The 27,772-nt window shown below is 36.8% G+C and overlaps 2 protein-coding genes across 4 annotated transcripts in view; both read right to left on the bottom strand.

The window, feature by feature from the left end:
- Positions 1-856: 856 nt before the first annotated feature.
- On the bottom strand, positions 857-7,775 carry lgmn (legumain). Of its 2 annotated transcripts, none has more exons than XM_059565927.1 (14): positions 7,675-7,775; positions 6,214-6,369; positions 5,995-6,092; positions 5,111-5,192; positions 4,935-5,017; positions 4,652-4,727; positions 4,093-4,155; positions 3,929-3,995; positions 3,719-3,837; positions 3,424-3,513; positions 3,015-3,224; positions 2,364-2,534; positions 2,212-2,279; positions 857-1,905 (listed from the first exon to the last, which is right to left on the bottom strand). In XM_059565927.1, exons 1-14 carry the CDS (start codon positions 7,741-7,743, stop codon positions 1,863-1,865), a joined length of 1,395 nt encoding a protein of 464 aa, XP_059421910.1. In that variant the 5' UTR covers positions 7,744-7,775; the 3' UTR covers positions 857-1,862. The 2 variants fall into 2 exon arrangements, with proteins under 2 accessions (XP_059421910.1, XP_059421911.1); XM_059565928.1 differs by lacking the exon at positions 7,675-7,775 and adding an exon at positions 7,174-7,364.
- Positions 7,776-8,860: 1,085 nt separating this feature from the next.
- The window catches only part of LOC132156869 (pecanex-like protein 1), a 30,792-nt gene continuing 11,880 nt past the window's right edge, over positions 8,861-27,772 (bottom strand). The window contains exons 8-36 of one of the 2 annotated variants that reach the window (XM_059565925.1): positions 26,934-27,127; positions 25,866-25,959; positions 25,372-25,429; positions 24,893-25,140; positions 24,659-24,812; positions 24,544-24,576; positions 23,648-23,819; positions 23,319-23,429; positions 22,411-22,502; positions 22,179-22,288; positions 21,818-21,923; positions 21,613-21,705; positions 21,011-21,161; positions 20,768-20,909; positions 20,406-20,583; positions 20,003-20,111; positions 19,774-19,903; positions 19,614-19,672; positions 19,295-19,510; positions 18,072-18,325; positions 17,704-17,934; positions 16,980-17,080; positions 16,723-16,873; positions 16,377-16,607; positions 15,786-16,060; positions 15,528-15,700; positions 11,006-11,460; positions 10,785-10,925; positions 8,861-9,934 (exon numbers count right to left, since the gene is read on the bottom strand). In XM_059565925.1, coding sequence (XP_059421908.1) covers positions 9,794-9,934; positions 10,785-10,925; positions 11,006-11,460; positions 15,528-15,700; positions 15,786-16,060; positions 16,377-16,607; positions 16,723-16,873; positions 16,980-17,080; positions 17,704-17,934; positions 18,072-18,325; positions 19,295-19,510; positions 19,614-19,672; positions 19,774-19,903; positions 20,003-20,111; positions 20,406-20,583; positions 20,768-20,909; positions 21,011-21,161; positions 21,613-21,705; positions 21,818-21,923; positions 22,179-22,288; positions 22,411-22,502; positions 23,319-23,429; positions 23,648-23,819; positions 24,544-24,576; positions 24,659-24,812; positions 24,893-25,140; positions 25,372-25,429; positions 25,866-25,959; positions 26,934-27,127 — 4,603 coding nt within the window. In that variant the 3' untranslated portion in view covers positions 8,861-9,793. The remainder of the gene's footprint in view (positions 9,935-10,784; positions 10,926-11,005; positions 11,461-15,527; positions 15,701-15,785; positions 16,061-16,376; positions 16,608-16,722; positions 16,874-16,979; positions 17,081-17,703; positions 17,935-18,071; positions 18,326-19,294; positions 19,511-19,613; positions 19,673-19,773; positions 19,904-20,002; positions 20,112-20,405; positions 20,584-20,767; positions 20,910-21,010; positions 21,162-21,612; positions 21,706-21,817; positions 21,924-22,178; positions 22,289-22,410; positions 22,503-23,318; positions 23,430-23,647; positions 23,820-24,543; positions 24,577-24,658; positions 24,813-24,892; positions 25,141-25,371; positions 25,430-25,865; positions 25,960-26,933; positions 27,128-27,772) is intronic. The other variant, XM_059565926.1, reaches the window with a different exon arrangement.

Below are 27,772 nucleotides of genomic sequence, written 5' to 3'. Positions count from 1 at the left end.
TTCAGAACAGAGCAACATAAAAGAAATCAGAAAAAAGCAAGCTATGTATACAATTATAGGACAACGTTTTACATAGCCTGGCTATATATGCTTTTATAATTTGTGTTTTATTTTTTAATTGTACAGAATTGTAAAATAAAACGCAAATTATAATCTGGCCTGTTTTAGGCTTTTCCTTATTTTTACATAGGCCTATCCATCAATTATGGTGACTCGCCATCACCTTATTGGATGTGACTTTAAAGAGAAATGCACAGATTACATAATAAGAGTTTCTATTTTCACTTTGAAAGTAAGATAGTTATTTAAAGCTTTCTATACTTTTCATTTTTTTATCAGGTCTATGAGGCAATTCGCTGAGTTTAGGTTAATCTTTGTGAAGCGCTCCTGTTCAAACCCGACGGCAGAAAACATTTGTTTTCTTTATTTTATAAAAGCACAATATTTTGTTTATATTGTGTGCACACAAATAAAACTAGTCCCTTTACAGTTTAGAATGAGGTATTACTCTTACTTGTATTAAGTTGTTTCCAGTGAAAGATCAAAATGATAAACAATGCAGATTTATTTTCACAGCTGCCTTTGCTCATATTTACCAAGGGTACCAACATTAGTGGAGGGCACTCTTTTTGCAAATGTTCCCCACAACTAATGAGCCTAGTTTTGATGCTACAGTATATAAGAATGAATTTAATTTTATTTAATCTTGTATAGCAACATAAATAAACTCTGTTATAAGAACCAATGTAATTAAAATTTCCATCTAGTAACATATATGTATTTCTCAACAGAATTAAGCTATAACTTGGACTGAAAGAAAACAAAATAATACATTCAACAAAATCACACAATTCAGGTTTATTTTTGCTTTTATAATCAATAACTCACTGCTTAACATTGACAATAGTTCAGTGTATTGTTTCACAGAGTATTTTAACCCATGTTGTCAGTGCAAACTCACTTTTCTTACAGAGCTTAAACTCCAGCGAACATTCCTCAAACATTACATCTTTCTTCAGCCTCAAATTACTCTAAACGGAGGGCACTTGACATAATAGCGCAGCCTGACACATCAACCATTTCACTAAACACACCTGTTCATTACCTGCTCTTACTGCAGTTGTTTTGGAGTGGTGATCTCAGTTATTTAAGACACTTTTGTTAAGTATGACCACAGACAGTTAGGTTAGTTTGCACTTTAGTTTGATACGTATACATTTAGTCAAATAACTAAAGAAGAGCTCCTTTGATTTTATTACTGGAGAGAAATTGGGTATTGTCATGGCTCAGCCAACAAGCAGATAAAAAAATATTTAAAAAAAATCTTAGACACATTTAGCCACAGGCTACACTATCAAGTGTTTGTTTCACATTGTTTGAATGCATCTATTCAACAACCTGTAAGATTGGATTTTATTCAGTGATTGCACATTTGAATACTTTGGTTTCAAAACCATCTTAAGATCTATATATATATTTTTTAATTATAATGACAGTAACTGAGGTGCAAAAAATTGCTATTGTGTCATTCTAAAGCTGCACTGTCAAAAAATCTGTTGGTCTCATTGAGGAGGCATCTGAAGAGAAAAAAGAAAATAAAAAATATGGAAAAAAGAAAATTAGCGACCCAAAGTGTCTGACAGGGGTCACTGGGCAGCATCTTAAAGCACATTTCTTTCTTTAAAACTAAATAAAGATCAGTAAAACATCACAATAAAAGTGCAAATCCTCATTAGAAACATTTTCAAAAAGATAAAAATCAAAGTTGTGTGTGATGATACAGAATTCCCCATGGTCTGATTCTTTTCTGCAAAGTGTAGTCCATCCAAATCTAGTCTTCAGTGGCTCACATGTTCATGTTCCTACTGTCTGAAGTAACACACATCGTCCATGGCTGCTGTGATTCTGTGAGAATGGACAGATAAGAGATTTAAATATATATTCTGCAACAAAACTTTACATACCTCACAATTGTGGGCAGGGGGTGCTATTTATCATGCAATCACACGTTTCAGATTTTATAGTTCACTGTTTACAAAAATGTATACATCATTTTTCTTGGCCACATTGCTGCCACTGGCCCTTGTCAATCATGGCCTCCTAATAATCCCCATTCATTGAACCGGCTCTATGACCTCTCCACCTTTAAAGCGCTATATAAATGCATCATTCAGTCATTACCTAGAGAAAAGGCATAAAATGTGTCTTTACCTCTGGGCCTGGTATCCTCCCTGACAAAGGTTTACTAAAGCATACAGGTGTCTCAGAGCATATTCATACTGCAATAAGAGAGAAAAGACATCACACACACAGCAAAGCAAAAGTAAATCAGACAGATGTTAGAGAACAAGGACTGTTCATACCTCCTGCTGGTGCCAGTTGAAGCAGTGTTTCTTGTAGTGATTGACAGCAGTTTTATAACAATCATACTCCGTGAGTTCTTCACGTCCTTCCAAGTAATCCTGCACTTCCTCTTTCTCCTGCACCACATGCTCCACGATCTTACGCATGGTATTAGCAAGCAGCTCTCGCACCTACACACACACACACACACACACACACACACACATCACTTACAGTATATATATACTATATTATAAACACTAACATTTAAACGTTTGGGGTCGGTAAGATTTCAGTTTTTGAAAGAAGTATTTAAGAGTTTATTTTAAATTATTTAAATACATTTTAAAAAGTAAACTTCTGTGATGCTAACAATCTTCAACGTATTAACATTGAAATCAGTTGCACTGCTTAATATTTTTTCAGGATTCTTTATATAATAGAAAGTTCCAAAGAAAATCACTTATTTTAAATGCAAATCTTTTTTGAAATTATAAATTTCTTTACCATCAATTGATCATTTTTATGCATCCTTGCTCAATAAAAGTATTTAATTAAAAACAACTGAACAATAAGTTAACTTTTAATGCTTAAAATAAGTTAATAAATAATTATCTGTTTAAATTGAAAATGAATCTGTTGAAATCCGTTTAAAAAGCAGTGCTTCAAACCTGTAGATGTTCATGGATTTCTTTCATGTAACCGACAACAGCATTAATGTCATTGCTCTTCTGGAGTTTTCTCTTCATGATGGCAAGGGGCACATCAGGGCTGCTCATGAGGTCACGTTCAGTGATCACAGGCAACGACACAGGCTCGGGTGCCTTATCAAGACCTTTCGAATTACCCTGGAATGCAATCACCTTCATGTTGGACAGCGTCTAAAACACAAACAAACCAAAAGAGTTACATCTTGAAAGTACAGACATGCATACGGTAATTTGCCCTCACTAATGCTGATCAACCTTGCAATTGGTGCTTGGTAGTGTAAATACAGTGCACTTTTTCTTAATGCATGTGCAAATTTTTTATATTATTTACTAAATGTCTTTTACATCTTAGACAGTGCAAGTGTATTACCTTGTTTCCATACTGCATCACATGGCTGGTGTTGGTTTTGGCCTTTACGATCTTGAACTGTTTAGCCAAAGTCTCTTTGCTCAGATCCTCCTAAAGACACAAACATCACCTTACTTAGCTTACTTACAACATAATTTAAAACACCTTGCCATTGTCTGGTCTGCATGACTCCAGATTCTTTCTGTATGTCTGTATTCAGGGTTGTGAGATGCTCTGCTATCCATATGATCAGACTGCTCATGGTGAATAAATGCTCTTCTTTTCTAGCTTTCTTAAATCAGATGTTTGTACTTACCACATCGGAGTCTTCCATCCAGTTGACGCTGTACAAGTCTCCCAGGTAGGTGTCTCTGGCTTCATCAAAGTAACAGGCATATGAGGACTCGTCAGGGTTGGCAGCAGTGGTAGCATAGACTGAGAAACAAGAGAGAGAGTAGACACAGATTATATGTATGGCATTATTTACACACAGCAGAATGTGTGATGGTGTCTAAGAAACACTCACCATTAATGTCAACCGGCAGAGGCATCATCATAGAGCCAGATTCACAGGCCTCAATATAAAACACCATCTATGCGTGCGAGAAAGGATTTATACAAATAAATAAATAGTAATAATTTTGAAACGGAAATGATTGTATCTTAAGAGCATATACATGTAACAGTCACCTTCTTGTATTTGTTGTTTTGGTGCATGTACTTGATGGTTTTCATCAGGTCATCTACAAGAAGCTAAATACAGAGAAAAGTAGAAGCATGATTTACTGTAAGTTTCTACCAATGAAACCCATCTGTGGCACTTACAACATTCCCATTAATTTATAAACATGTCATGTATAAGGAAGTGAAGCAATAACTCTCCCACCCGATGATCATGCACAATTACTGAAAAAGTTGTCAGTGCAGCAAGTTGTCAGTGCAACTCAGCTAAACCTCCTGTGAGTTAAATGTGTTACTCATTATATGAGATATTTCTATGTCAGCTGACCTACTTCAGGAGTATCATCAGAGGTGGATGAAAAAAAAAACATGATGTTTTCCCAAATAAACTATTTACTTATGTTGATTAAATCAATTGTAATGAAACAATTATATATAAATATAAATAAATGTAGAATAATTTACACTAGTGGTCTAAGACTTTTGGAAAGAATGGTGTAGGGTGTATAAAAAGGATCCGAAAGGATCGGTCTCAGCTAAATGACCGCAGGAAGCAGAAAAAGCTTACATCATCATTAGGGAAGGCCAGCAGACCTGGGGCTCCATGATCAGTGAAATACACAAACACATGATCATTTGGACCACTGCCAGGAAAAAGAAGAATTAAGATAAACTGAGAAAAGAGAGTATATCATAAGACCTGTTTTTCCACATATCTGACTCTAACATGCACAAACAGAGACAAAAGAGACTGAGATTTCACAGGAACTGAGGGCAATACATTTTGTAAGACACTAAAATCTACTAAAAGCTCATTTACATTTCAACAACATTATTTATGGGAAACTTGCCTTTTCAGCACTTTTCCAGAGCCTCCCTTCACACTGGCAGCATCACCTTTCAACACCGCCAGGAAGTTCTGAGGAGTCACGTCCTATATAACAAACACACAACATTATTTAACAGATGGCAAACACAACACTTACTACTTCAAATCTCAGATTCAGAGGTGCAGGTATTGACTCACATCACCAGTGTAGTCCTTCAGCACTCCTTTGTAAACATCTGATCCATTGGGTCTGTTTATGATCACTCCTGGAGTAGGGTTACTGGACACACACAAAAACACGGTCATATGAGCCTCTGTACAGAAAAGGCTTTTGGTTTTTAATGAGCAAAACTGGAAATTGATTCTTAAAAGCATAAATATATTTTTACCAAAAAGACCACAAACAATAATAAAAAGGCCTCTTTCTTTTCTACTTATCAAACACAGGTTAAAATTTAACCCCTAAACCATGTGAATAAGCCAACTATCCGATAACACATCGCTTTCTTTCATTGTTTAATCCAGCAGGAACACTTGACCTACATATGAATTCATAAAAAAAGCCACTTAAGCAATAAATGTCACAGCTGTGCAACTTCCAATAAAAATATAGGCCTAAAGGTTCAAATATGTGTGTGTGTGTGTGCGTATATACTGTATATGGTCCAAATATAGATTTTTACATTAGGATTATATACATTTTATAATCTTATATAGACATAGGCTCCATTAGGTTTATGGACCCTAAAAAAGAAGCATACACTGCATATACAGATACTTGAAGGAGAACTTTTCCACAATATTCACATTTTTAAGATGCACCTGTACATTCATGAAACAAACATCATGAATGCCAGTCACTATCACGACCATGAGAGAAAAACCTGACAAAGTCGCAATTCATGCATTTTTCCTGTTGGCAGTCTGGTGGTTAAATTAGACAAGCATGAACTTCTGCAAAGGAACTGATTCAAAGCTTTGTTTCTGTGTGTGTGCATCCATGTATGCGTCGGTGAAGCTAAATAATTTATGTCTGCTTTTGTAAGTCAACACTTTACCAAAAAGATTTAAGTCATACTCACTCAGTGCTCTGAGCTAGATCATCATACATCATCACCACAATCTGCTCATCGGGAATTCCGTTCTTATGGACAATCTGGTACGCATGGCACACATCGGCCTATACACAAACAAGAATACAACAGAATAAATATCTTAACAGACTTCAGATATGACAACCGACTAACACTTTTGAAAAACCCATGTACTTTCTCCACCTCAAAGATCAGTTCCACACTCACCTGGTGTCTGTAATTGTACCAGCCATTCGAACCAGCCACAATGACCACCCAGTGCTTCCCATTTTCTGGCTGCTCGGCAGGAAAACCACTCACTACCAGCCCAAGGCTCAGGGCAAGACCTAGAACTGCTACTGTCTGTGGGCTCATCTTCACAATCTACCGGGAACAGAGTTATCAGAGTAATCAAAGTAATCAGAGAAAAACACAATGCATGCTATTAAAAGTTTAAAGATTGTAAACATGTATTGTCATACATTGTAAACTTGTCATACTACTAAAAGTACTTAATTTGATAACTTTCATTTAGCTAATAATATAATATACATGTATATTATAATATGGGTATACTGTAAATACCCACTAAACTTTTTTATCTTTTTTTAAATCTTTTTTATCACTAAGCCTTTATAGTTATGCAAATAATTAAGCAGTGTAGCTTTATCACGTGTGAAAACGTCCTATATAAAGTTTGTTAACAGTAAGGCAGAGATAAAATATTAAGTGTTTAAAATATAAGTGTTCTTTTGAATTATATCTCGTTACTTCGAACCTTTCATATTAACAAAATTCAACATTAGTTAATTAAAATAGCTATTGTTACTACTATAAAACCATAGTATATATTCTTCAAACAGAAAAAAGCTATAATTTTGTTAAATGTCTCATTTTAGATGATAATGGTATCAAATACTGCATTTAATTGTGGTAATAAATGACTGTTAAAAACTAAAAAAAAAATGTTTGCTATAGTATATTTTTGTTAGTGGTGTAGTAATTATCCTATAAACATACTTGGACATCAGATTACAATAAAAACAACAGGCCATGGGAGATTAAACTGTACTCATGTAAGCTGAATGCGGTATTTACACACGAGTTGGTTAATTATACAAACCACGTCCAAACTAAATAAGCAGGATTATTATAAAATAAAAATAGAAGTAGCTTCTTTGCGCTTACCCGCTCTGTACCCGCTGCCGGAGATGCCTGCACTGGAGCTTCGCGACGCTTTATTATAAACAGCGCTACTAGGACGCATGGGTATCAGCCAATCAGCGCAAAAGAAGTCTATGCGCCATCCAATCAGATCACGCCTCAGTTCAGCATCCAATCACTTTTGACCCCCGGGCGGAGCCCCAACTGACCGCCTGACTAGTCGGTCATGTGAGACGAAAACAAAACAAAAAAAAGAGGTCTCTTTTCAGAAGTTTAAAAGTAGAGTAATGCATTGAAGTGGTCTGCCACTTGACAAGGAAAGTCTAACAATTTTTAAAGTTCAGGGGAAATGCCTCAGCTCTGTTAGGGGATTTAAAAATTGGTTAAAAAAAGTTTTCGGATCATACCTGTCCTCCTTTTTTTTTTTACTATCTGTGCATAATATAATCGATCACATGATCATGTCATCCGTTTGTCATATGACTGCTGCACCCACGCATATTGTTATAGCTGGGTTGGTCTTACCTGTTGTGCTGTTTTTACAGGTGTCAAGCATATCTTGATAGATCTTTTAGCAGCCATCAGATCAGTCATGATAACGTATGGTAATGGTAACGCTAATACCGGTAACGTAAATTCTTTCGGCAGCTTTTCAACTAATTTACTAATACTGATTCTCTATCTTTATCTAGCTTATTGAGACAATAATTTAATAATTAATTACACCTGTAACACTCGAAATTTTCGTTAATAATGCTAGATTTAACTTGGATGACATTGAAAACCTCTCGGTTCTGGAACTCACAGATAACTGTGAAACCTTTGACACCATATGTGCGTTTTATCTTAGCAATAATTTATTACACAAGTATTAAAGTCCCTCTAATATTAGAATTCACTGTAAATTCTTCTGCAGGTGTACATGTCTGTTGACAGCCACATGCAAGCTCAAAAAGTCCCCTCAGTATTTGAATAGATTTTCATATATGATCTCGGATTCCTATTATCAGAGACCTCATGATAGTCTAAGCTATTTTAAGAACATAAGAAAAAAAATTATATAGCATGTGTTGCTCAATAAAAGCTAAATGGCTGGATTACTTATAAAACATGATTTTCTAATAACTTTAATTACAATTTCCTAATACTTTCACTTTCTCTGAATTCTGCACTCAGTTCTCCTTGCCATATTTCAGCTTGGCACAGCAGTAAAATGCACAAACACTACCAAAACACTACAAACACTACCAAATCACCTCTTACATGTCTCAAACAAGTCATTCCTCCATAACAATCACAAAGTTTGTCACCCAATAAACTCACTTTGTCACATATATAAACATAAATCAAAGATCCATGACATTCATAACTATTTGAATATCTATTAAATAATGTTGTTGACGTTTCTAAGTATTTTAAATAATGCTTCATAGTTATATATAATGAATGTTACAAATATCCGGTAAAGAAAATGTAAAAATAAAGAAAAAATATGCTACTTAAGAATCAGGACTTGTCTATTGTTTGTGTCATATTACGACATTACTGAGGAAATTCAGATGTTTCCTTCTGTCAGTATGAGAGTACCTAGGTGTATCAGGGCAGCAGCCTTCGTCCCCAAATCACATGAATATGAGTTCATGTCCTAGATGCACTTCAATTCATCCTTCTCATAAAAGAACACCATCAGTCACTCGGGAGCAGGACTAAATAATATTAATGCATTGTCTTTTATTTGTCTTGTAAATGAAAAACAATATAACAAAATGTAAATACAATAATAAATATTCAAAGCCAAATCTTTTTACAGACACATTTATATATTCATACATAACTACATGTGGTTAGAAACCACTTCTGTCCTCAAGCTAAAGAAAAACTGTCCAAACGGCAGAAACGAATGTGTCAATGATTTCGCATTTTGCATTCCAAAGGCATCGGTAACCATGGCGATTCAAATCGTGAAGGAATAAATAATTTCTGATCTTAAAGAGTAGTGCACATCTGCAAATCAAAAACAAATCAAATCATAGTGCAAGTTAAAGTTTCTCATAACACATCTCTGTTATCAAATGGATCCTCAACAAAATCAACGAGGATGAAGAGTAGGGATGCTCTGTATCAGAAGCAATTGCTTCTTTTTATCATCATCCTCACCGTGATCATCTGTCTTGGCAGCTAGTAAAACACAGTCTGTCACATGATTTACTGCATGTCCAGGGCAGCACTGTGCACCTGACTTAATTTGGCAGAAATGTGAAATAAAACTTAATTATAGCTGTAATAAAAAAAACTCTTCTCTGCGTGTACATCAAGCTCGGCCGTAGTGTTCCCTGTGAGTTTGCATGTGTTTACAGACAGCTGATGAGATGCATAGAACCTAAAAAACCGAAGGAAACTGCAGCTGCTTGTAAAGGAGAGAGAAAGAGGGAGTTTACAGGAGCTGATCTCTCATGCAGCATATCTGAGGAACACAGAGCAAGGCAGCTCTCTGTCCCGATTGGAGCAAATGTGCTTCTTGCAGCGTGTGTGAGTGTGTATGTTATCCATTTGCACAATTCCCTGGCTTCCTGCGCCCTGATCAGCAGCTGGAAGTGAGTGTGACCTCATTCTTCCTCTGGCCTGACATTAGACGAGTGCATCCTCACACTTCTGCCCCCAGTTCAATCACTCCTGTCTCTATAATGGGAACCAATTTATCATCCACCTGGACCAGCAGGATGGTCTTATCAATGTGAGACCGACTAACCGGATCACGACTGCAAGGCACCCAACGATGAACCACCTATGGAGAGAGAGTGAACAGTGGGAAGTTAGGATAGTAGGGTGAATTTGGGTAAAAAATACTCAACTGGCATTTAAAAATACATAAAAAGTTCTATAATATGCTTGAATTCTTAAAGAAAAAAGAAAAAAAAGAAATATGACTTGGACTGTGGACATGTTCATTGATAGGTTTCATCTGACTCAACCAACAAATAGTGATCAAAATAGAACCATGCATTTTGAAAATCACCTGTCCAGTGGATCTCCAACTAAAATGGGCTCAGGAAAACAACAAGGACATCTAATGACATCCTAAATCATTCCAGGGGATGATGCAGCCAAATGTGTGAGACCCATACAGAAATGTAATATGATAAATAATATCACGGTAATATATGTTTTAGTTATAAATGCAACTTTATTAAAACAACATATATACAAAAAATCTTTGGTAATAAATGCATTTTAAACAATTTGTAAAAACTTTTGTAATAAATGCATTTTTAACAATTATTTAAAAAACAAACTACAGATTTTTGTATGTATGTTGTTTTAATAAAGCATATATAATATAAAATGTATTACTGATATAGGTTTTTTTAATATATACACATTATATATATATATATATATATATATATATATATATATATATATATATATATACATATATTTATTTATTTATTTGTAAAGTGTCTGCTAAATTACAAATTGTAATGTAAATTGCTCCAATTTCTTTTTACTTCCTATGACAATATATTTCATATGTGGAAATGTAATACAGTACAGTACATGTACATATTTACATTTGTCTATTATTTTGATAAGTTTCAGTTAACAATAACAACACTGGTGTGTGATGTACTCACGTGACCCTCCATGCCCTCTAGGGGACCCCAGTCCCTCCAAAAGTTGCGTCCAGATCTCTGTCTCATGCTGTCATCTGGCCACACCAGCTCCTTCCTCTTGGGATGATTCATTACATCCAACACCTGACTCACATCCACAATCTACACACATGCATATGCTTCATTATTACAATGAATTTCACACAATTAAGATCCAAAATATGAGAAAGTCAGACACTCACCTGCACCCTGTAGGAGATGTCATCCCTTCTCAGACAGGAGAGCGAGGGATTGTGATGATGATGGTGGATGTAGTGAAGATGATGGTGGGGGTGAGGATGGTTGTCTGTCCCCAGCCCTAAGGCTTCGTTTCCCAGCAGACTGGCGAGTGTGTGGGCATGTCGTTTGCAGGGGGGGATGGAGTAAGCTGAGAGGGAGCTGGAGGGGCCGGGTGGGTCGGGGTTGGCAGCCGAGGCGTTGGTGCCCAGCCGGAGTTGGAGGGAGGTAGGCAGCGTGCGGAGAGAGAGCTGGCTGCTGGAGGAACGTCTGCAGGGCTCCAGACCCGTCACAGACGTGCGGAGTGAAGACTGGCGGCTGCTGCTGTGACGATACGAGGACGACTGACTGATGACAGACGCACGAGCAGGAGACTGACGAACCAAGCCAGACTGCACTGACTGAGAACTCTGACTCGTACCTGAAGACAGAGAGAGACTGTAGGTTACTTACTTCTTGTAGGTTATCTATTATGGAAGCATATGGGTAGCAATATTCAATTTGGAATGTAATATGCAAAATGGCAATGCAATATGTAAAATGGCAATGCATTTCTGTATTTACATTTACATTTTCCAATACATCTGTGCAAGGTTTGGTGCAAAATGAAAATGAAAATGAAATTACATAATTTTCATTTGCCATTTCATACACCAGTTTTAATATGTAAAATGAATACTAATTTTAACGCTTTATAAGTTGCAAAATTAAAATGAAAATGTATTACAGAAATGATTAGATATGTATAACATGTTCAAGCAAAAACTGTGGCAAAATTATCATTTAAATGCTATTTTTCTTAAATGCATTAACACTCACAGTCAAGACACTTACGATTGCATTTTCATTCAGTGTCCCGCAATGAATGTAGCAAAATTCAATGTGCACATTGAAAATGCATTCCTAGCCAATCACGTGTCCGCCCCCTCCCGCCACGTCAATCACTGCGTGAACAAGGCGGGGCTTGCAGAAGGTCAAGAGACTAAATACTCAAGAAGAGGATTCAAGTGAGAGAACATGGACAAGACAGTTGGTCCATGTACGTTTTGATCATTTCGGTTTATGTCTTCAATATTTCATTCGCACTTGTGGGCGGCGCTGAAGCACTCCTTTCATCTGATTGGTCGAGTCGCTCCACCTTCAGCTCGGTCTTTTCATTCTTTCAGGCAGAATAAGAGTCAGTGCAAGTGAAGCACTGTAATGTCTGAAACCACCACTCACTGTTAATTAGCATAATATTTGAATCAGATGTAGCTGGGCACATAATTCGTGCTGCTGCGACTTGCAAGAGACCCCGTTAAATTATTTCTAGGTTGTAGTATTGTATAAATATTGTCCCACTGATAAAAACAGTGCAAATAGTTCTGTCTCCTTGGATAACAGTGAAGTGGAAATAAATATAGTTAAATTTATGAAATAAAATTAAATAGGATTTTTTGGGAAGGTAAGTCTGGCCAGTTATACAGCAACACGAGTCAGACGAGTCTGAAGATCTGAGCTGAATTTGGTGAAACATTAAAGTTGTAGTCTGTGTCAATTACTCATAATAAATAATAATAATAATGTTACCCATATTTTTCGGTATAAGTTGCATCAGTCCAAAAATACGTCATGACGAGGAAGAAACATATATTAGTAACACTGGACTATTAAGTCGCATTTATTCAGAACCAAGAGAAAACATTACCGTCTACAGCCGCGAGAGGGCGCTCTGGGATAGGCTACAGGAGCACTGAGCAGCATAGAGCTAATTTTACTATTTTTATTTCTGAAATGTAACTATATTAATTTATACAATTATTTATTAATGTCACACACACATACCTAGTGCCTTATGACTTAAAAGATGAGAGTGGTAAATGTTACAGACATGGAACTGTTCAGTCTATTATTGATTTTTATTTCCACTTCACTTTTATCCAAAGAGACAGAACTATTTGCACTGTATTTATCAGTGGGACAATATTCATACAATAATACAACCTAGAAATAATTTGCAGGTCTCAGCAGCACGAATTATGTGCCCAGCTACATCTGATTAAAATATTATGCTAATGAACAGTGAGCGGTGGTTTCAGACATTACAGTGCTTTACTCGCACTGACTCTTATTCTGCCTGAAAGAATGAAAAGACCGAGTTGAAGGTGGAGCGATTCGACCAATCAGATGAAAGCAGCGTTTCAGCTCCGCCCACAAGTGCGAATGAAATATTGAAGCCATAAACCGTAATGATCAAAACGTACACGGACCAACTGTCTTGTCCATGTTCTCTCACTTGAATCCTCTTCTTGAGTATTTAGTCTCTTGACCTTCTGCAAGCCCCGCCTTGTTCACGGAGTTATTGACATGGCGGGAGGGGGCGGACAAGTGATCGGCTCGGAATGCATTTTCAATGTGCACATTGAATTTTGCTACATTCATTGCGGGACACTGAATGAAAATGCAATCGTAAGTGTTTTGACTGAGTGTTAATGCATTTAAGAAAAATAGCATTTAAATGATAATTTTGCCACAGTTTTTGCTTGAACATGTTACACATATCTAATCCTTTCTGTAATACATTTTCATTTTAATTTTGCAACTTATAAAGCGTTAAAATTCGTTTTCATTTTACATATTAAAACTGGTGTATGAAATGGCAAATGAAAATTATGTAATTTAATTTTCATTTTGCACCAAACGTTGCACAAATGTATTGAAAAATGTATGCATTGTCATTTTACATATTGCATTGTCATTTTACATATTGCATTGTCATTTTGCATATTACATCCCAAATTGAATATTGCTACCCATACGCTTCCATAATCTATCTTTCTATCTATCCATCAATTCATCCGTTTATCTGTTTTTATCTGTCCATATCCATCTGTTCATCTATCTATATATCCTTCATTTTATCCATCCGTTTATCTCTTTTTATCTATTGGTTAATTTCTTTTTATCTATCCATTTGTTCATCTGTCCATCCATTTTAATCTATCCATCTATATATCTATTTTTTTATCTATCATCATCTATCTTCCATTTATCTATATTTTTATCCATTCTTTAATTTATCTATTAATCCATTCATCTCTCTTTTAATTTATCATCATCCTTTCATCTGTTTAACTACATTTTTATCCATCCATCCATGCATCAGTCTCTCCATTAATCTATCTATCCATCAGTCCATCCACACCCCGCTCTGCTTATCAATCTTTGTAATCTTTCATCCATCTATTTATATTTTTATTCTATACATCCATCCATCCATCTTATCCATCATCCATTTATCTACAGGTGCTGGTCATATAATTAGAATATCATCAAAAAGTTGATTTCACTAATTCCATTCAAAAAGTGAAACTTGTATATTATATTCATTCATTACACACAGACTGATATATTTGAAATGTTTATTTCTTTTAATTTTGATGTTTATAACTAACAGCTAAGGAAAACCCCAAATTCAGTATCTCAGAAAATTTGAATATTGTGAAAAGGTTCAATATTGAAGACACATGGTGCCACACTCTAATCAGCTAATTAACTCAAAACACCTGCAAAGCCTTTAAATGGTCTCTCGGTCTAGTTCTGTAGGCTACACAATCATGGGGAAGACTGCTGACTTGACAGTTGTCCAAAAGACGACCATTGACACCTTGCACAAGGAGGGCAAGACACAAAAGGTCATTGCAAAAGAGGCTGGCTGTTCACAGAGCTCTGTGTCCAAGCACATTAATAGAGAGGCGAAGGAAAGGAAAAGATGTGGTAGAAAATAAGTGTACAAGCAATAGAATAACCGCACCCTGGAGAGGATTGTGAAACAAAACCCATTCAAAAATGTGAAAAAGATTTCTAAAAATCCTTTCTTTGTATTGGTCTTAAGTTATATTCTAATTTTCTGAGATACTGAATTTGTGATTTTCCTTAGTTGTCAGTTATAATCATCAAAATTAAAAGGAATAAACATTTGAAATATATCAGTTTGTGTGTAATGAATGAATATAATATACAAGTTTCACTTTTTGAATGGAATTAGTGAAATAAATAAACTTTTTGATGATATTCTAATTATATGACCAGCACCTGTGTATTATCTATTTATTTTTTATTTATTGTTTATCCATCCATCATGCTATCCTTCAGTCCATTTATCTACAGTATCTTTTCATCCATCCATCTTCTTATCCATCTAACTATCCATCCATCTGTCCATTCATCCTTCCACGTCTATCCTACAAGATTTAAATTAGGCCTAAAAAACTTTAAAATCTTTCAACTTTTCACAGTACTTTGTCATGCCAACTGTTTTGATAAACTTTTCTAGTTTTACTCTATTGCTGCAGAGAATTTGACAATAAACATATATTATACCCATAAAGAGTCATGTTAAACCCTAAAACACTGATAAAGTATCTGCAAATACATCATATTTTTATGCAAATCACAGTAAACGTGTTCAACCAGTAAGTGATGTCTTAGCACTGACGGTGTGTTTACCTAGAGAATGAGCTGTGTAAGCGTGCAGCGCTGTGGGTCCTGAGCTGTGCTGGGAATCACTCGCTGCAGTCCGAGAATTCCCAGAATTCCCACTGCCAGACGACAAGCCACCCGCATCACAATCTTCAACATTCCCGCCACTGTTACAGCCAGCGCCACAACCCTTACGCAGTCTGCAGTGAGAGAGAAAAGCGCTGTTAGTATGACAATCATAATATGTCCATTCTAGTTCATTCAACCACACACACAAACACACACCTGTGCCATGTGTTGACGATAAAGTTTCGTATGTTGGCGATGCTAATTGGTCCTCCCAGTATGTGTCCCAGCTGGGGGTGTGTATTACAGTAAGATGTGGTCAGAGGTGAGACATAGATGGGATATCCGATTGGCTGGTCACATGAAGAGTTGATCATATTGCGTAGTGCTTGTTTGGCATTCTGGATGCTTCCACGCTCTGGGTTTCGGTTCCTCAAAAACACCAATTCCTGTTGCTGTCCAGCCCACAGACCGCGCACACACTCCTTATTCACCTAAGAACATGAACAAATGGACAATCATTTATTTGTTAATATAATACATCAGGGTTCCTCAAATCTTGCCCTGGAGGGCCAATGCACTGCATAATTTATTTCCAACCCTGATCAAACTCAACAACCTGTGATTTTCTAATGATCCTGAAGACATTGATTAGTATGCTCAGGTGTGTTTAATTATAGTTAGAGCTAAACCGAAGCTAAACAGAAAAGTGGATCTTGTGGGCCAGATTTGAGGATCCCTGTAATACGTTGTCTTTTCCCTGTCAGTCCGCTTTCTTCCATTTGATCCTGTCTTTTTGTCCTCGCTCACCTTTATGACCCTGAAGCTGAGGTAGCGTCTGTTAAGCATGATGATCTTGTATTCATTGGTCCCTTCATCCAACACGTGTCTGAGGGCGAGCAGAGAGGGGGAGTTTGACAGGACAGCACTGCGCCAGGCCGGGTCGCCCTCATGAGCAATCACCAGTGTCTGCTCATGTGAAGAAATCGCTTCGAACAACACTGATGATTCCTCATACTCATCAGGGGAGGTGAAGTGATCCTGCAGAGAGTTTAAATTTGGTTCAAATATACACAAAAAGCATAAAATAATAAAAGTCACATTTGATGTGACAGAGAACAGATGACATTAAATCTTGCACACAAATGTGTCTCACCTGGTGCAGTTTAAGAGACATGCGAATTGCAGGGACAACCACCTTCCTCAGCAGTTCCATGTCAGTAAAGATCCATTCGTCTCTTACAGATGAGATCCGGAAATCTCCCTTAAACAAGGCATGCAGTCCATACAGGAAAGACTCTAGATTACTGTAACACAAACACACACCATTAGAACAAACAAACCACAAAAAAATTTCTTAATAACAAGCTTCATGGAAAAACTCGAGCAGAGTAAAGGATTTTGCTCCCCCACCTGGACATATGGTGAGATGCAGTTCCCAGAGCTCTCCTTCCCAAAACACACAGACCATAACACAGCAAAACCAAAGCAGAGTCTTTCTCACTGTCCAATGGCTGCAAGAAATAGACAGAAAGGTTTTTTTTTTTTTTTTTTACAAACACTGCAACTTCTAAAAAGAAATACTTAAATACTTTTATCGAACAAGAATGCATTAAATGACAATAGACATTTTTTAAACTACTAATAAAATAGTAAAGACAATTAAATGAGGTTCTTTTGAAATAAAACCAAAACTTTTGAACTAAAAATCCTAAAACTCCTTAAAAACGTATGATGGTTTCCAAAAGAAAATATTAAGTAGTTCAGATGAAATGTTTCTTGAGCTCCAAATCAGAATATTATAATGATTTCTGAAGGATTATGTGACACTGAAGACTTTTCAGTTATGACAGCTGAAATTTCAGTTTTGCATCACAGGAATAAATTACATTTTAAACTATATTAAAATAGAACACAGATACTTTAAATTGCAATTATATATTACAGTATTACTGTAATATATACTGTATGTACTGTACAGTACTTTTTTATCACATAAATGCAGTCTTGCTGAGTAGAAAACACTTTGTTTGTTAAAAGCATACCTAAAATTGTTAAATGGTAGCTTAGATTAATTTTAAACTGCTCAGCTTTAACATATTGATCAGACATGTCGTGTAGCTGAGCATAAGTTCACCTTCTCTCTCTGTGAGTTGCAGTACTGGATCCAGCTGAGGTAGATAGAGCAGAAACTGTCTCTGGAGATTCCAGCCAGTCTGTGGTCATAGTCTTCATCAATATTGGGGTTAAAAGTCGGATCTAGGTCAACATAGTTTCGCTCTCCGCAGCTCTTCAAGCCCTCCAGAAGGGCTTCGTTCGCCAGCCACTCCTCCAGTGTAGGAGATGCAATGACATAGTAAATGATGCCCTACAAACATATAAACAGAAATAATGAATAAATTATTTTTTTTTAAATTCAGGACATTATCTTTTTTTATTTTTATCTTGCCTAGCCAATTATCAAAATAGCAGTTTGGAACAGGATTGGAAGATCCTTCTGCTGACCTTAACGTAGTATGTGGTGAGGATTCGCCGCAGATCAAACACCTGCAGCATAGACGCGGCACTGTTATCGGTGATGCTGTAGCCCTCCAGGGCGTATTTAGTGACCAGAACCTCCCAGGCCAACCAGCGCTGCCCGAAAGCAGCATTAAATGACAGCAGATGAGGGAGATGACCAGGCTCACAGCAACAACAGCTTTCATCTTCTTCAACTCCCTCCGTTATCGCCTCCACCTCCCTCTGCTGACAATACGTCCCTGAGATAGAAATGAGACCGAATATTTTAACTAGACTTGTATATAATTCAGTAATAACATATGTAAAATATTATATGATCCCTGGAAATACAAAGGGTTGTCTTAGCTACACTGCATTAAAGATATGTAAATGATCTCTATTATTGATTAGTTACCTCCTCAATTTGAGCAACCACACCCCCACCTAGTCGCTGAATACTAAAGAGGGCACTGTAAATCTTACTGTTACTAACTGATTTCTGAATGACCTGTTTTTTTTAAGCTTAATTTCTAAAAACGGTTTCGGTGGACTACGGTGAAAGTTTTAATTTTTAAATTTAGAGTACAGCGAGCCATAATATTTAAAAAGAGCAAGCAAAATCCAGTTTTTCCATAATGTTACATTTTCAAGAAATATAACGGTCAGATTTTACACCGATGTTCAAAAGTTGAATATTTTGTTTCAAAATGTTTTTGAAAGAATGTTCACCTTTGTTTGACAAATATCGAGTAAAAACAGTGATTCTATAAAATATTTTTACATTTTAAAACTATTTGTCTTCTATTTGAAAATATTTTAAAATGTGGTTTATTCCTGTGATGGCAAATCTGGATTTTCAGCAGCCATTACTTCAGTTTGCAGTGTCACAATTCATTCTAATATATAAATTTCATGCTCAAGAAATATTTTTGTTACTATCAATGTTGAAAAAAGTTCTGCTTAATATTTTTTGTGGAAACTGTGATACATTTTTTCAGGATTCTTTAATGAATAGAAAGTGCACATGAAAAGAACAGAATTGGTTTGAAATAGTAACATAAAGCTTTTGTAACAAATATCTTTACTTTCATTTTTGATCAATTTAATGTGTCCATGATGAATAAAAGTAATAATTTCTTTCATAAAAATCATACTGACACGAGACTTTTGAATGGTATAGTGTAACTATTTGATTTATTGTTTGTTTCTTTTTCTCTTCCTCTCCTCACCTCTAAACTCAAGTCCTCTGAGCTGGAAAGTGATGAGGCCGTTGCCGATCTCAACAAGGTGAACGAGAGCGTTAAGGTAATCAGATGCCAGGATGAAGCAGTCTCCGGTGCTGTAGTTTCCCCAGCGGCCCAGCTGCAGGTCTCCACATAGAGAATGCTGCAGGGACCGCGTCAAATGCTCATAGAAGATGGAGTTCAGGTTATTATCATCTGAACCTGAAAACATGAGAGATGAGATGACTGTAAAAACAAAACTAGTCCATCATGAGCAAATTACAAATGATTTTACATTTACAGAAGATAATGTATCTAGTCGTACCTGGGTTTCTGTCAAGCTGTGAAGCAAGTCTAGTATTGGAGTGATCGACCCGCTTAGTACTAAAATACACAAATTAAATTAACAATCTCTTAAATGTTTTGTGGACTGGGCTAAAAAGGCCAAAGGAAATTGGAGATACTGATATTCAAGAGCGTCTTACTTGTATTCTCTCTCCCAGAAGCGCACAGGACGTACGTAGGAGCTGATGAAAATGGCACTGCCAAGAAAAGGGTTTAATGGAGTGGAGAACACAGCAGATACAATGGCCTGTACAAACAACATGGCAGAGTCTGGAGGGGGCGGAGTCAAGGAAGAACAGAGAGAATCACAAAGACACCTGAATTTGACAACGCCTATGAAATATGTTAAATCTGGTGTGTTTAGGATACGTGGCACTGCAAACGGCTGGGCGAAGGCATGGAAGGCAGAGCCCCAGGTAATCTGCCAAGGAGCGATGTAGGTATAAACAAACTTCAACTTATAAAAGAGCTCCCATAACTACAAAAGAAAACATATCACACAGTTATATAATAGACATTTTGTACAGTATCTGAAAAACAACTATTTAAAATGTAAGAGAAGCAGAGAAAGGTAGTATCATCTTAATGATTTGTTTAAGATTTTAGATTACACTGCTTTATATGGCTTTTTACATAAAACATCATGAAATGAAAAATAAAATATTGAATTGAGCTACAGAGAATTGAGAGAAGTAGAGGGGTCTATCAAGTTAAGGGGTTTATTTTGTGGTAATGATTCCTAGAGATGAATGCTAGAGGAATGAGGGCTGACCTTGCTGAAAATGATGGACATAACGAAAAGATCCAGCAGCAATGTCTCAGACAACTGCCGGTAATCAAATGTGAAGAACAGGACCGTGAAGAGGACCGTGACATACTGATATGTTGGACTACTGAAGGAAGAACGCAGCAGCTTCAGCCCAGCGATAGTTATCACTAGAGCCCCCACCCTGAGAGAGAGAGAGAGAGAGAACAAATTTATTGACTGCTTGTAAATGATAACACAGAACAATGTTGAGCTGATACACAACATTAAGTTGCAGACAGTCAATCAGTTGGCCAATAAAAAAACAACTGTTAACAATGAATGAAAAACATTAAGAAGTGAGGTCAGATAGAAGAGGTAATACTGACTCTGTGTTGAGTTTCCTGGGGCTGGCGAGCTCCTGTGCGCTGCCACTCAGCTCATTAAGCACAACGAGTGGATAGAGGATGTTTTTCTCTACAAAGAGCAGCCACACATGTGTACGCTCAAACCACATGACATGGGCAGCACCTGCACATAGAAAATATGCTCATACTTCAGTACTGTTAATGCTAACTAAGTCCCATCAGAATAACAATGTTATCTTTACAGAACTTAAATTTGTGTCTTACCCCGGATCTCAAACTGATAGTACTCCCTGGTTTTGAGCAGCGGATGTGAGAAACAGTACCAGGGTAACTGCTTCCTCATCTGGGGCAACAGATAGTGAGTCAACAGCCCTACTGCCCCGACTAGACCGTACAGAACATAGCTCAAAAAAGGCTGGAAAAGAAAAAAGGGACAATTTTTGAGTTGGTCTGAATGAAAATGCAAACTCATTCTTTGCCACTATGTGCTGCTTTTGGAGCAGTAAAAATAGCTGTTTCCCGATAATGGCTGTACACAAAGCAGCACTGCGCTCACAAACGCTGCTTTATGAAATGAAAATTAAATCGATCAAAGGGACCAACCACCGCAGATTAGCGTCACGCAAAGGAGGGGTTTGGAAAATGAATCGTTAAGCGAATCACTTGGGAGTTGATGAGCAAGTAGGGTAAAAAAAAAATGCATATTATAAGACAATGAAAGTGTTTTTTGACCTTGCATGCACATCAACCTGTTGTTGGGGACTGCAAAAACCAAAATATGAACCTTTCATAACTCATAATAGGGGCACTTTAATATGGCCATATATCGTTAACGGCCACAACATGCAAATAATTCAGTGTTTTACCTGTAAGGCAATGAAGACAGTACTGACGTGAATGGCAAAATACAGGATAGCAATGACAAGACACACAATCACATCTGACTGTAGTCTCTCGTTCTGTAGCCAGAGAGAAAGAAAGAGACACAGATGCATCATTCAAGACAGAAGAGACCATTTGTGTCCATTCAAGTCTGATTCTATCTATGTTTATGAGATTTATATTGCTCACCACAGAGCTGCGGAGTTTCTCAGGTAAAGGATCCTGAACTTCATAAAGGGGATCCTCTGGATTTTTCTCTTTCACATTAGGGAAGACTTTGGATTGCACTAATGAACTACATATAAGGGACAATATTAAAATTCACTAAATTCAAACTAAACACAAAAAAGGTCCTTTATTTTTTATTTTTTTTATTTAACCTTTATTTAACCAGATGATCTCATTTTTTCAAGAGAGACCTGGCCAAAATGGCAGCATATTATCAGTAAACATCAAATCTAAGACAGTAAATACTCAAAGAACTTAAAGTACCTAAAGCAGGAAAACTGCAAAAACTTGCACAAACCCACACACTCGCAGAAAGACTTACATGAGAACAGAGGGGTCACTGCTTTGGCGGCTGAGATGGTATGAAACAGCAACCAGCAGCCCACAAAATACTGAGAAAAGCACAGGAATGTGCTTAGGATCCCACGAGTCCTGAAAACAAACATAATATTATAAGGAATATTTAATGTGTTCAACCCAGAACAATCCAGCATCCATACAAATACAACTGAAATCCAGAAAGAACACAAAAGAAATGTAGAGTGATTCATCACCTTTAGGGCGCCATAGCAGAACCCATAAAGCATCGCTATGGTGATGATGCTGCGCACAACACTATAGAGCGCTGAAAGCAAACTGGTGCATGCTGGGAGTGAAGATAGACATAACAATGAGTGCCTGAAACACCTTTTCAAGCACAAAAGTTTTGTGGTTTATTAAAAGACAGTAAACCTGTAAGACCTTCGTTCATCTTCAGAACTCATATTAAGAGATTTTTGATGAAATCTGAGAGCACTTTGTGACATCAGTGGTTCAAACGTAACTTTATGAAGCTACCTTAATACTTTTTGTGCACAACGAAAACAAAAATAAAAACTTTATTCAATGATTTCTTCTTTTCAAGGTCAGTCAGCCGCCATTCACGAGAATACCACGAGGCATGAAGAGAAGTCCTTATTTTTGTTTTTTTTGTGCACAAAAAGTATTCTCGTAGCTTTATAAAATTACAATTGAAGCACTGATGTCACATGGACTATTTTAAATATGTCCTAACTTCCTTTCTGTGTCTTGACCGTGTTAGTTCCCATGCTGTCTAGAGTCAGAGAGCTCTCAGATTTCATCAAAAATATGTTCATTTGTGTTCTGAAGATGAATTAACATCTTACATATTTAGAACGACATGAGTATAAGTAATTAATGACAGAATTTTAATTTTTTCAACTGTCCCTTTATCTGAAATTTACAATAAGGTTCTATTTGTCAACATTAAGGCAAAATAACAATAACAATTACTTAAAAGCATTCATTAATCTTAATGTTTATATTAATACATTATTAAATCAAAAGTAATTAATTGCGATAATTAATAATTTGATAAAATTCAAAGGAATCATTTCAGAAACAATCACAATGCATATGCTTATTTTCCCAGTCCTAATGTAAAAGTGTGCATATGTTTTACCATTTCCTCCGAAGACATGAATGTCAAGTTGCTCAAGCAGGTACATGACGAAAGTGTTAATCTGAGGAAGCAGCCCAATGAAGAAGATGATGGGAAAGCACAGGATGAAAACTGGAGAGAGAGAGAGAGAGAGAGAGAATGTAAATCTTGAGTGCTTAAGCCTCGTCACATCAATAGGCTTTTCTCTGTACTCTGCTCTGAAATGTCTTTCCACATTTATAGGAATGCTGAGAAAAATCGTACAGCATGCTGATTTCAATAAAAGAGCAAAACAATAACTGCTACATATTCATCTGGGAATTTATGTCCTCGTATGTATCAGCGCTTACCAATGAGGAGATTGCGTGCCTGAGACAGCAGGACAGAGCTGGTGAAAGTGACTCCATACAGAGACACTGCAGTGGAGCTGCTGTTTACACTCCCATAGTGCAACAGCCAAATCAGCCCACAGCACAGACAGAAATACACAGGCCTGCTGTAAGCGATGATTCGATTATGACCCTAAACAAACACGCACAGAAGGGAGAGAAAAACACTGCATCATAACTAAGACCTCCGATCTGTCATTTAACTTTAAATGTTTTTTTTTTATATTCGACAAAAAGTAATGCATTTTCTGCAATTAATTGCATTTTATCATGTTAGGTGCTATTAATTAAATAACATGTATAATCATGAATAGGAATAAGGGCTGGGGGCAACATGACTGAAATGCTTTTGAAAGAAGTCTATTTTGCTCATCAAGGCTGCATTTACTTGATCAACAATAAACAGAAAAAAAAATGATTACTGTGAAATATTACTACAATTTAAAATATAACTTTATTCTATTTTAATATATTTTAAAAGGTAACTTAATTTTGTGTGATGGCAAAGCCTAATCTCCTGCAGCCATAACTCCAGTCTTCAAAGTCACATGATCCTTCAGAAATCATTCTAATATGATGATTTGGTGCTCAAGAATCATATTTATCATTTTCAGTGTTGAAAACGGTTGTGTTTGGATACCAACATTATACAAAACATCATCTTTTGTGTTCAGCAGAAGAAAGAAATTAATACGGGTTTGGAACAACTTAAGGGTAATTAAATGATGACAGAATGACTTTCATTTTTTGGTGAACCACCCCTTTAATCACCGAAATTAAAATTAATTTTTCCAGCACTAATTTACTTGCTTTTAGCTCATTGTTATTGTTACTGTTTTTGAATGAGTTTTACTCACATGTCGGGGTGATGAAGAGTCGGGTTGGACACTCTGATTGAAGAACAGAAAGACAAATGTTCATTAAAAACGTTTCGTTAAATTGGTGTGTATTTGAAAAACGTGCAAATCTCACCTTCAGCAATGAGTACTGGCAACTGGCAATAACGAGGCAGAACTGAAAGACCCAAATGTCAGTGAAGAATCCATTAACTAGCAGCACAGAACCCAGGAAGGCCACAAGAACCGCCAGAGCCACTGAGAGCACATTCTCCAGAACCTCTCGGTTCCTGAAAAACACACAGACATGTATCAGTATATGAGCTGAGACACATCAGTAATTCACATTAATGTGTGTGTTTGTGTGTACCTGTCGAAGAGGGCAAGTAGTGTGAGTCTGTCAAAGTGCATCCCGACCCACAAGTACGGCAGCAGCCACAGGCGGTAGTACTGCTTGATTTTGTGTGGATGCGTGTGTGAGTGTGTGTGATTATGTGTGGAGTCCTGCGAGCGGTGTGGAGCCTCCTGAAGGTCAGGACCCCCGTCCACATCGTGCTGTTCCAACAGCTCTGGGTCCATGGACAGCAAACGATTCAGACGCATCTGAGGAAAGGAGAACTAAGCCAGGGTGAGTTTACACATACACACACACACACACACACACACACACACACACTGAGCTCATTGTCTCAACTGTGCTGCTTCTCACACAAGTACTATTGTGTGCAATTCATAATCTCATACTGTATGTCAATGTATTTTCTCATAGTCTGTGGCTGAATTACATCTCTGAGTGTTTGCATAAAGAAAAAATTCAGTGTGTGTGTGTGTGTGTTCAGTAGCTCTCACCAGGTCATGAGGGTAAAAACGAACTGAGGTAGAACTGGAGAGGTGGGAGTCTGTTTCCCTGCAGAGAAAAAGACTTTGTTAGCTCTGAGATATTCAACAAAGGATTATGGGTTCTAGTTGTTCTGTACACTATGTTGTATTATAGTAAACTAAAACTAAATCTCAAACCATTCAGAAAACATTTTACTTGAAATAAAATAAATGTTTACTGTAATAAAAGAAAAAAAATGTTCCAACTTCGTTTTATATTTTATCTTACTTTACTTTAGCTAGTCACCAAAGCTCAGCTTGATATAATAAAATGACTAAAACTGAAATATGAATTGATACAAACTATATAGACGTATTTAAAATGAAAATGGCAAAACACAATATTACTACAACTTTATCTAAAACTAAAATGTGAACTTTCTTTATAGAAATATTGAAAAATAAATCTAAATATTAATACGAATTATTTTAGTACCACAATAACAACACTGGCTGTAACTCACCAGAGGTTGTTGGATGCTCGTCTGGTTGCAGGTTCAAAGTTCACCAGGGACATGTCACATCCTCCGACCTCATAGAGAGGTGGGGTCAGCTTCCCTGAGTCACACAAACAAACAAGGGGTCAGGGGTCACATAGTAGACATCACACAGGATCATATTAGTGTGGCAATTAAGCCTTTGCCACAGACAGGACACTGACCCCCAATACAGGAGTTAAAAAATTAACTCTTTACAGCCTGCAACAACATTAATTGTTATGGTTTCCATTATGTGATTTGATCACAAGTGGAAAACACTAAATGCAGGACAGGTCTAAATTGTGTCCAAAACATTTAGTAATCTGACCAAATAAAACCAAATTCAGAAACACTTGTTAAAACTTTAGTCCATTAACACAATTGCATGAGTTTATGGAGTGAATCTTCAATGAAGTTAATACCATTTGTAAACAAGACCTAAAGTATCCTTTATCTACAGATGCATTTTGCTTTATTTTACATTTTAGCCTCATAAGCTCATAAAAACTACTATATCGTAATTTTTTTTGTTTTTGCCTATTCAAAAACAAGAGATATTTATAGACCTATGGATGCCTTATTAATCACGAGAGGAAATAAGCAAGCATGCAGATCAGAAGCAAACCTTAACTGCAGCAGTGGGAGTGCATCAATACCTCTAGACCACCAGGGAAGAGTTTGACTGGTCAACGAAAGACCATGTTACATTTACATGCATGCAAAATCTGATACAAGATCATGATTATCAGTGTAACCCAAACACACAAATAGATGCAGAAAAATCAGTAAACCGATAAATAATGATTAAATCCCACAGCCAATACAACTTGTCAATATGATGAAAACCTACAGATGCACACTGACTGAATATTCACGCATTGACCGAATTTGACATGCAAATGGAATGTGATAAGATACAGCATGCAGGCGTGACAAATAGTCTGACAGACAACGTGCAAATGTGAGACACACAGGATGCAAATCAAATATAACAGGCAGGTGTGATGATAACAAGATGATGTGACAGACAGCAGGCAATTTTACAGTGCATACCAAAGTCGTCCTGCAGGCTGGCCATGCCCACTGTAGACACCTTATCCAGACAGCCCTCCAGTTGCGCACTTCCATTCCTGACCAGCAGGGAGGTGCTAGTGCTCAATACCGTCACCTGAGATGGCGTACGGGATGGCTGACCTCTGACCTGTGACCCTGAAGCTTGAGATACCTGACTCAGAGCTTCCTGCAGACTGGAGGAGCAGAAATATACATGATTCGGTATGAGTGACAGACTATAAATAATGATACCATATAACACTTTGCAATAAGAGTCACATTAAGACTTCTCAAAATTTAATGCCAAAATAAGTTTGTCAGTTTTGATCTGTGAAATGTTTTGGAAGGTAAAAAAAAGAACTGAATGTTTAAATACTTGTGCCCATCTATAAAGTAAGAGTAAGAGTGTGTGTGTGTGTGTGTGTGTATGAAGACAAGGCAGACAAAAACAGAATAAGGAAGGAAGTGCAAGGTCACATTTTAGAGAGAAAAACAGACAGATGGTTGTGATAGATAGAGGAAAGGAGTTCTGGAAGCGTTATGAGAACTGAGAGGAAGTGTAAAATGAGAGGGCTGCTGAACGGGAAGAGAAGAGGACAAGTATTCCGATTTCACCGCCAGAAAAAGCAAGAGCGAATTTTGAGGTTTATGTGTGTGTGTGTATGTGCAAACAGAAGATCACCAGGTAAAAACAGAGTGAGGGATAATAGATGACTTTGTTCACAATGCACAAATATATATATAGTTGTTTTTTTATCTAATCTTGCAAGAGCCAAAATCAGAAATGTTTATTTGTTGTTTATTAACTGACTAGTCACTCAGGCAACCAACCGACTAGT

Source organism: Carassius carassius, chromosome 14, assembly GCF_963082965.1.
Source record: "Carassius carassius chromosome 14, fCarCar2.1, whole genome shotgun sequence".
In the NCBI taxonomy this organism is placed as follows: domain Eukaryota; kingdom Metazoa; phylum Chordata; class Actinopteri; order Cypriniformes; family Cyprinidae; genus Carassius; species Carassius carassius.
The sequence above is the reverse complement of the archived record's forward strand: the minus strand, read 5'-3'. Positions and strand labels throughout refer to the sequence as shown.

What these genes read in the sequence shown, in the direction of transcription:
- lgmn (XM_059565927.1), bottom strand. Translation starts at nt 7,743, where the DNA reads ATGACTGATCTGATGGCTGCTAAAAGATCTATCAAGATATGCTTGACA. An exon ending in GGATGGAAGACTCCGATGTG is followed by an intron (nt 3,514 to 3,718) that starts GTAAGTACAAAC and finishes TTGTGTCTTTAG; the next exon opens with GAGGATCTGAGCAAAGAGAC. An exon ending in AAATCCATGAACATCTACAG is followed by an intron (nt 2,535 to 3,014) that starts GTTTGAAGCACT and finishes GTGTGTGTGTAG; the next exon opens with GTGCGAGAGCTGCTTGCTAA.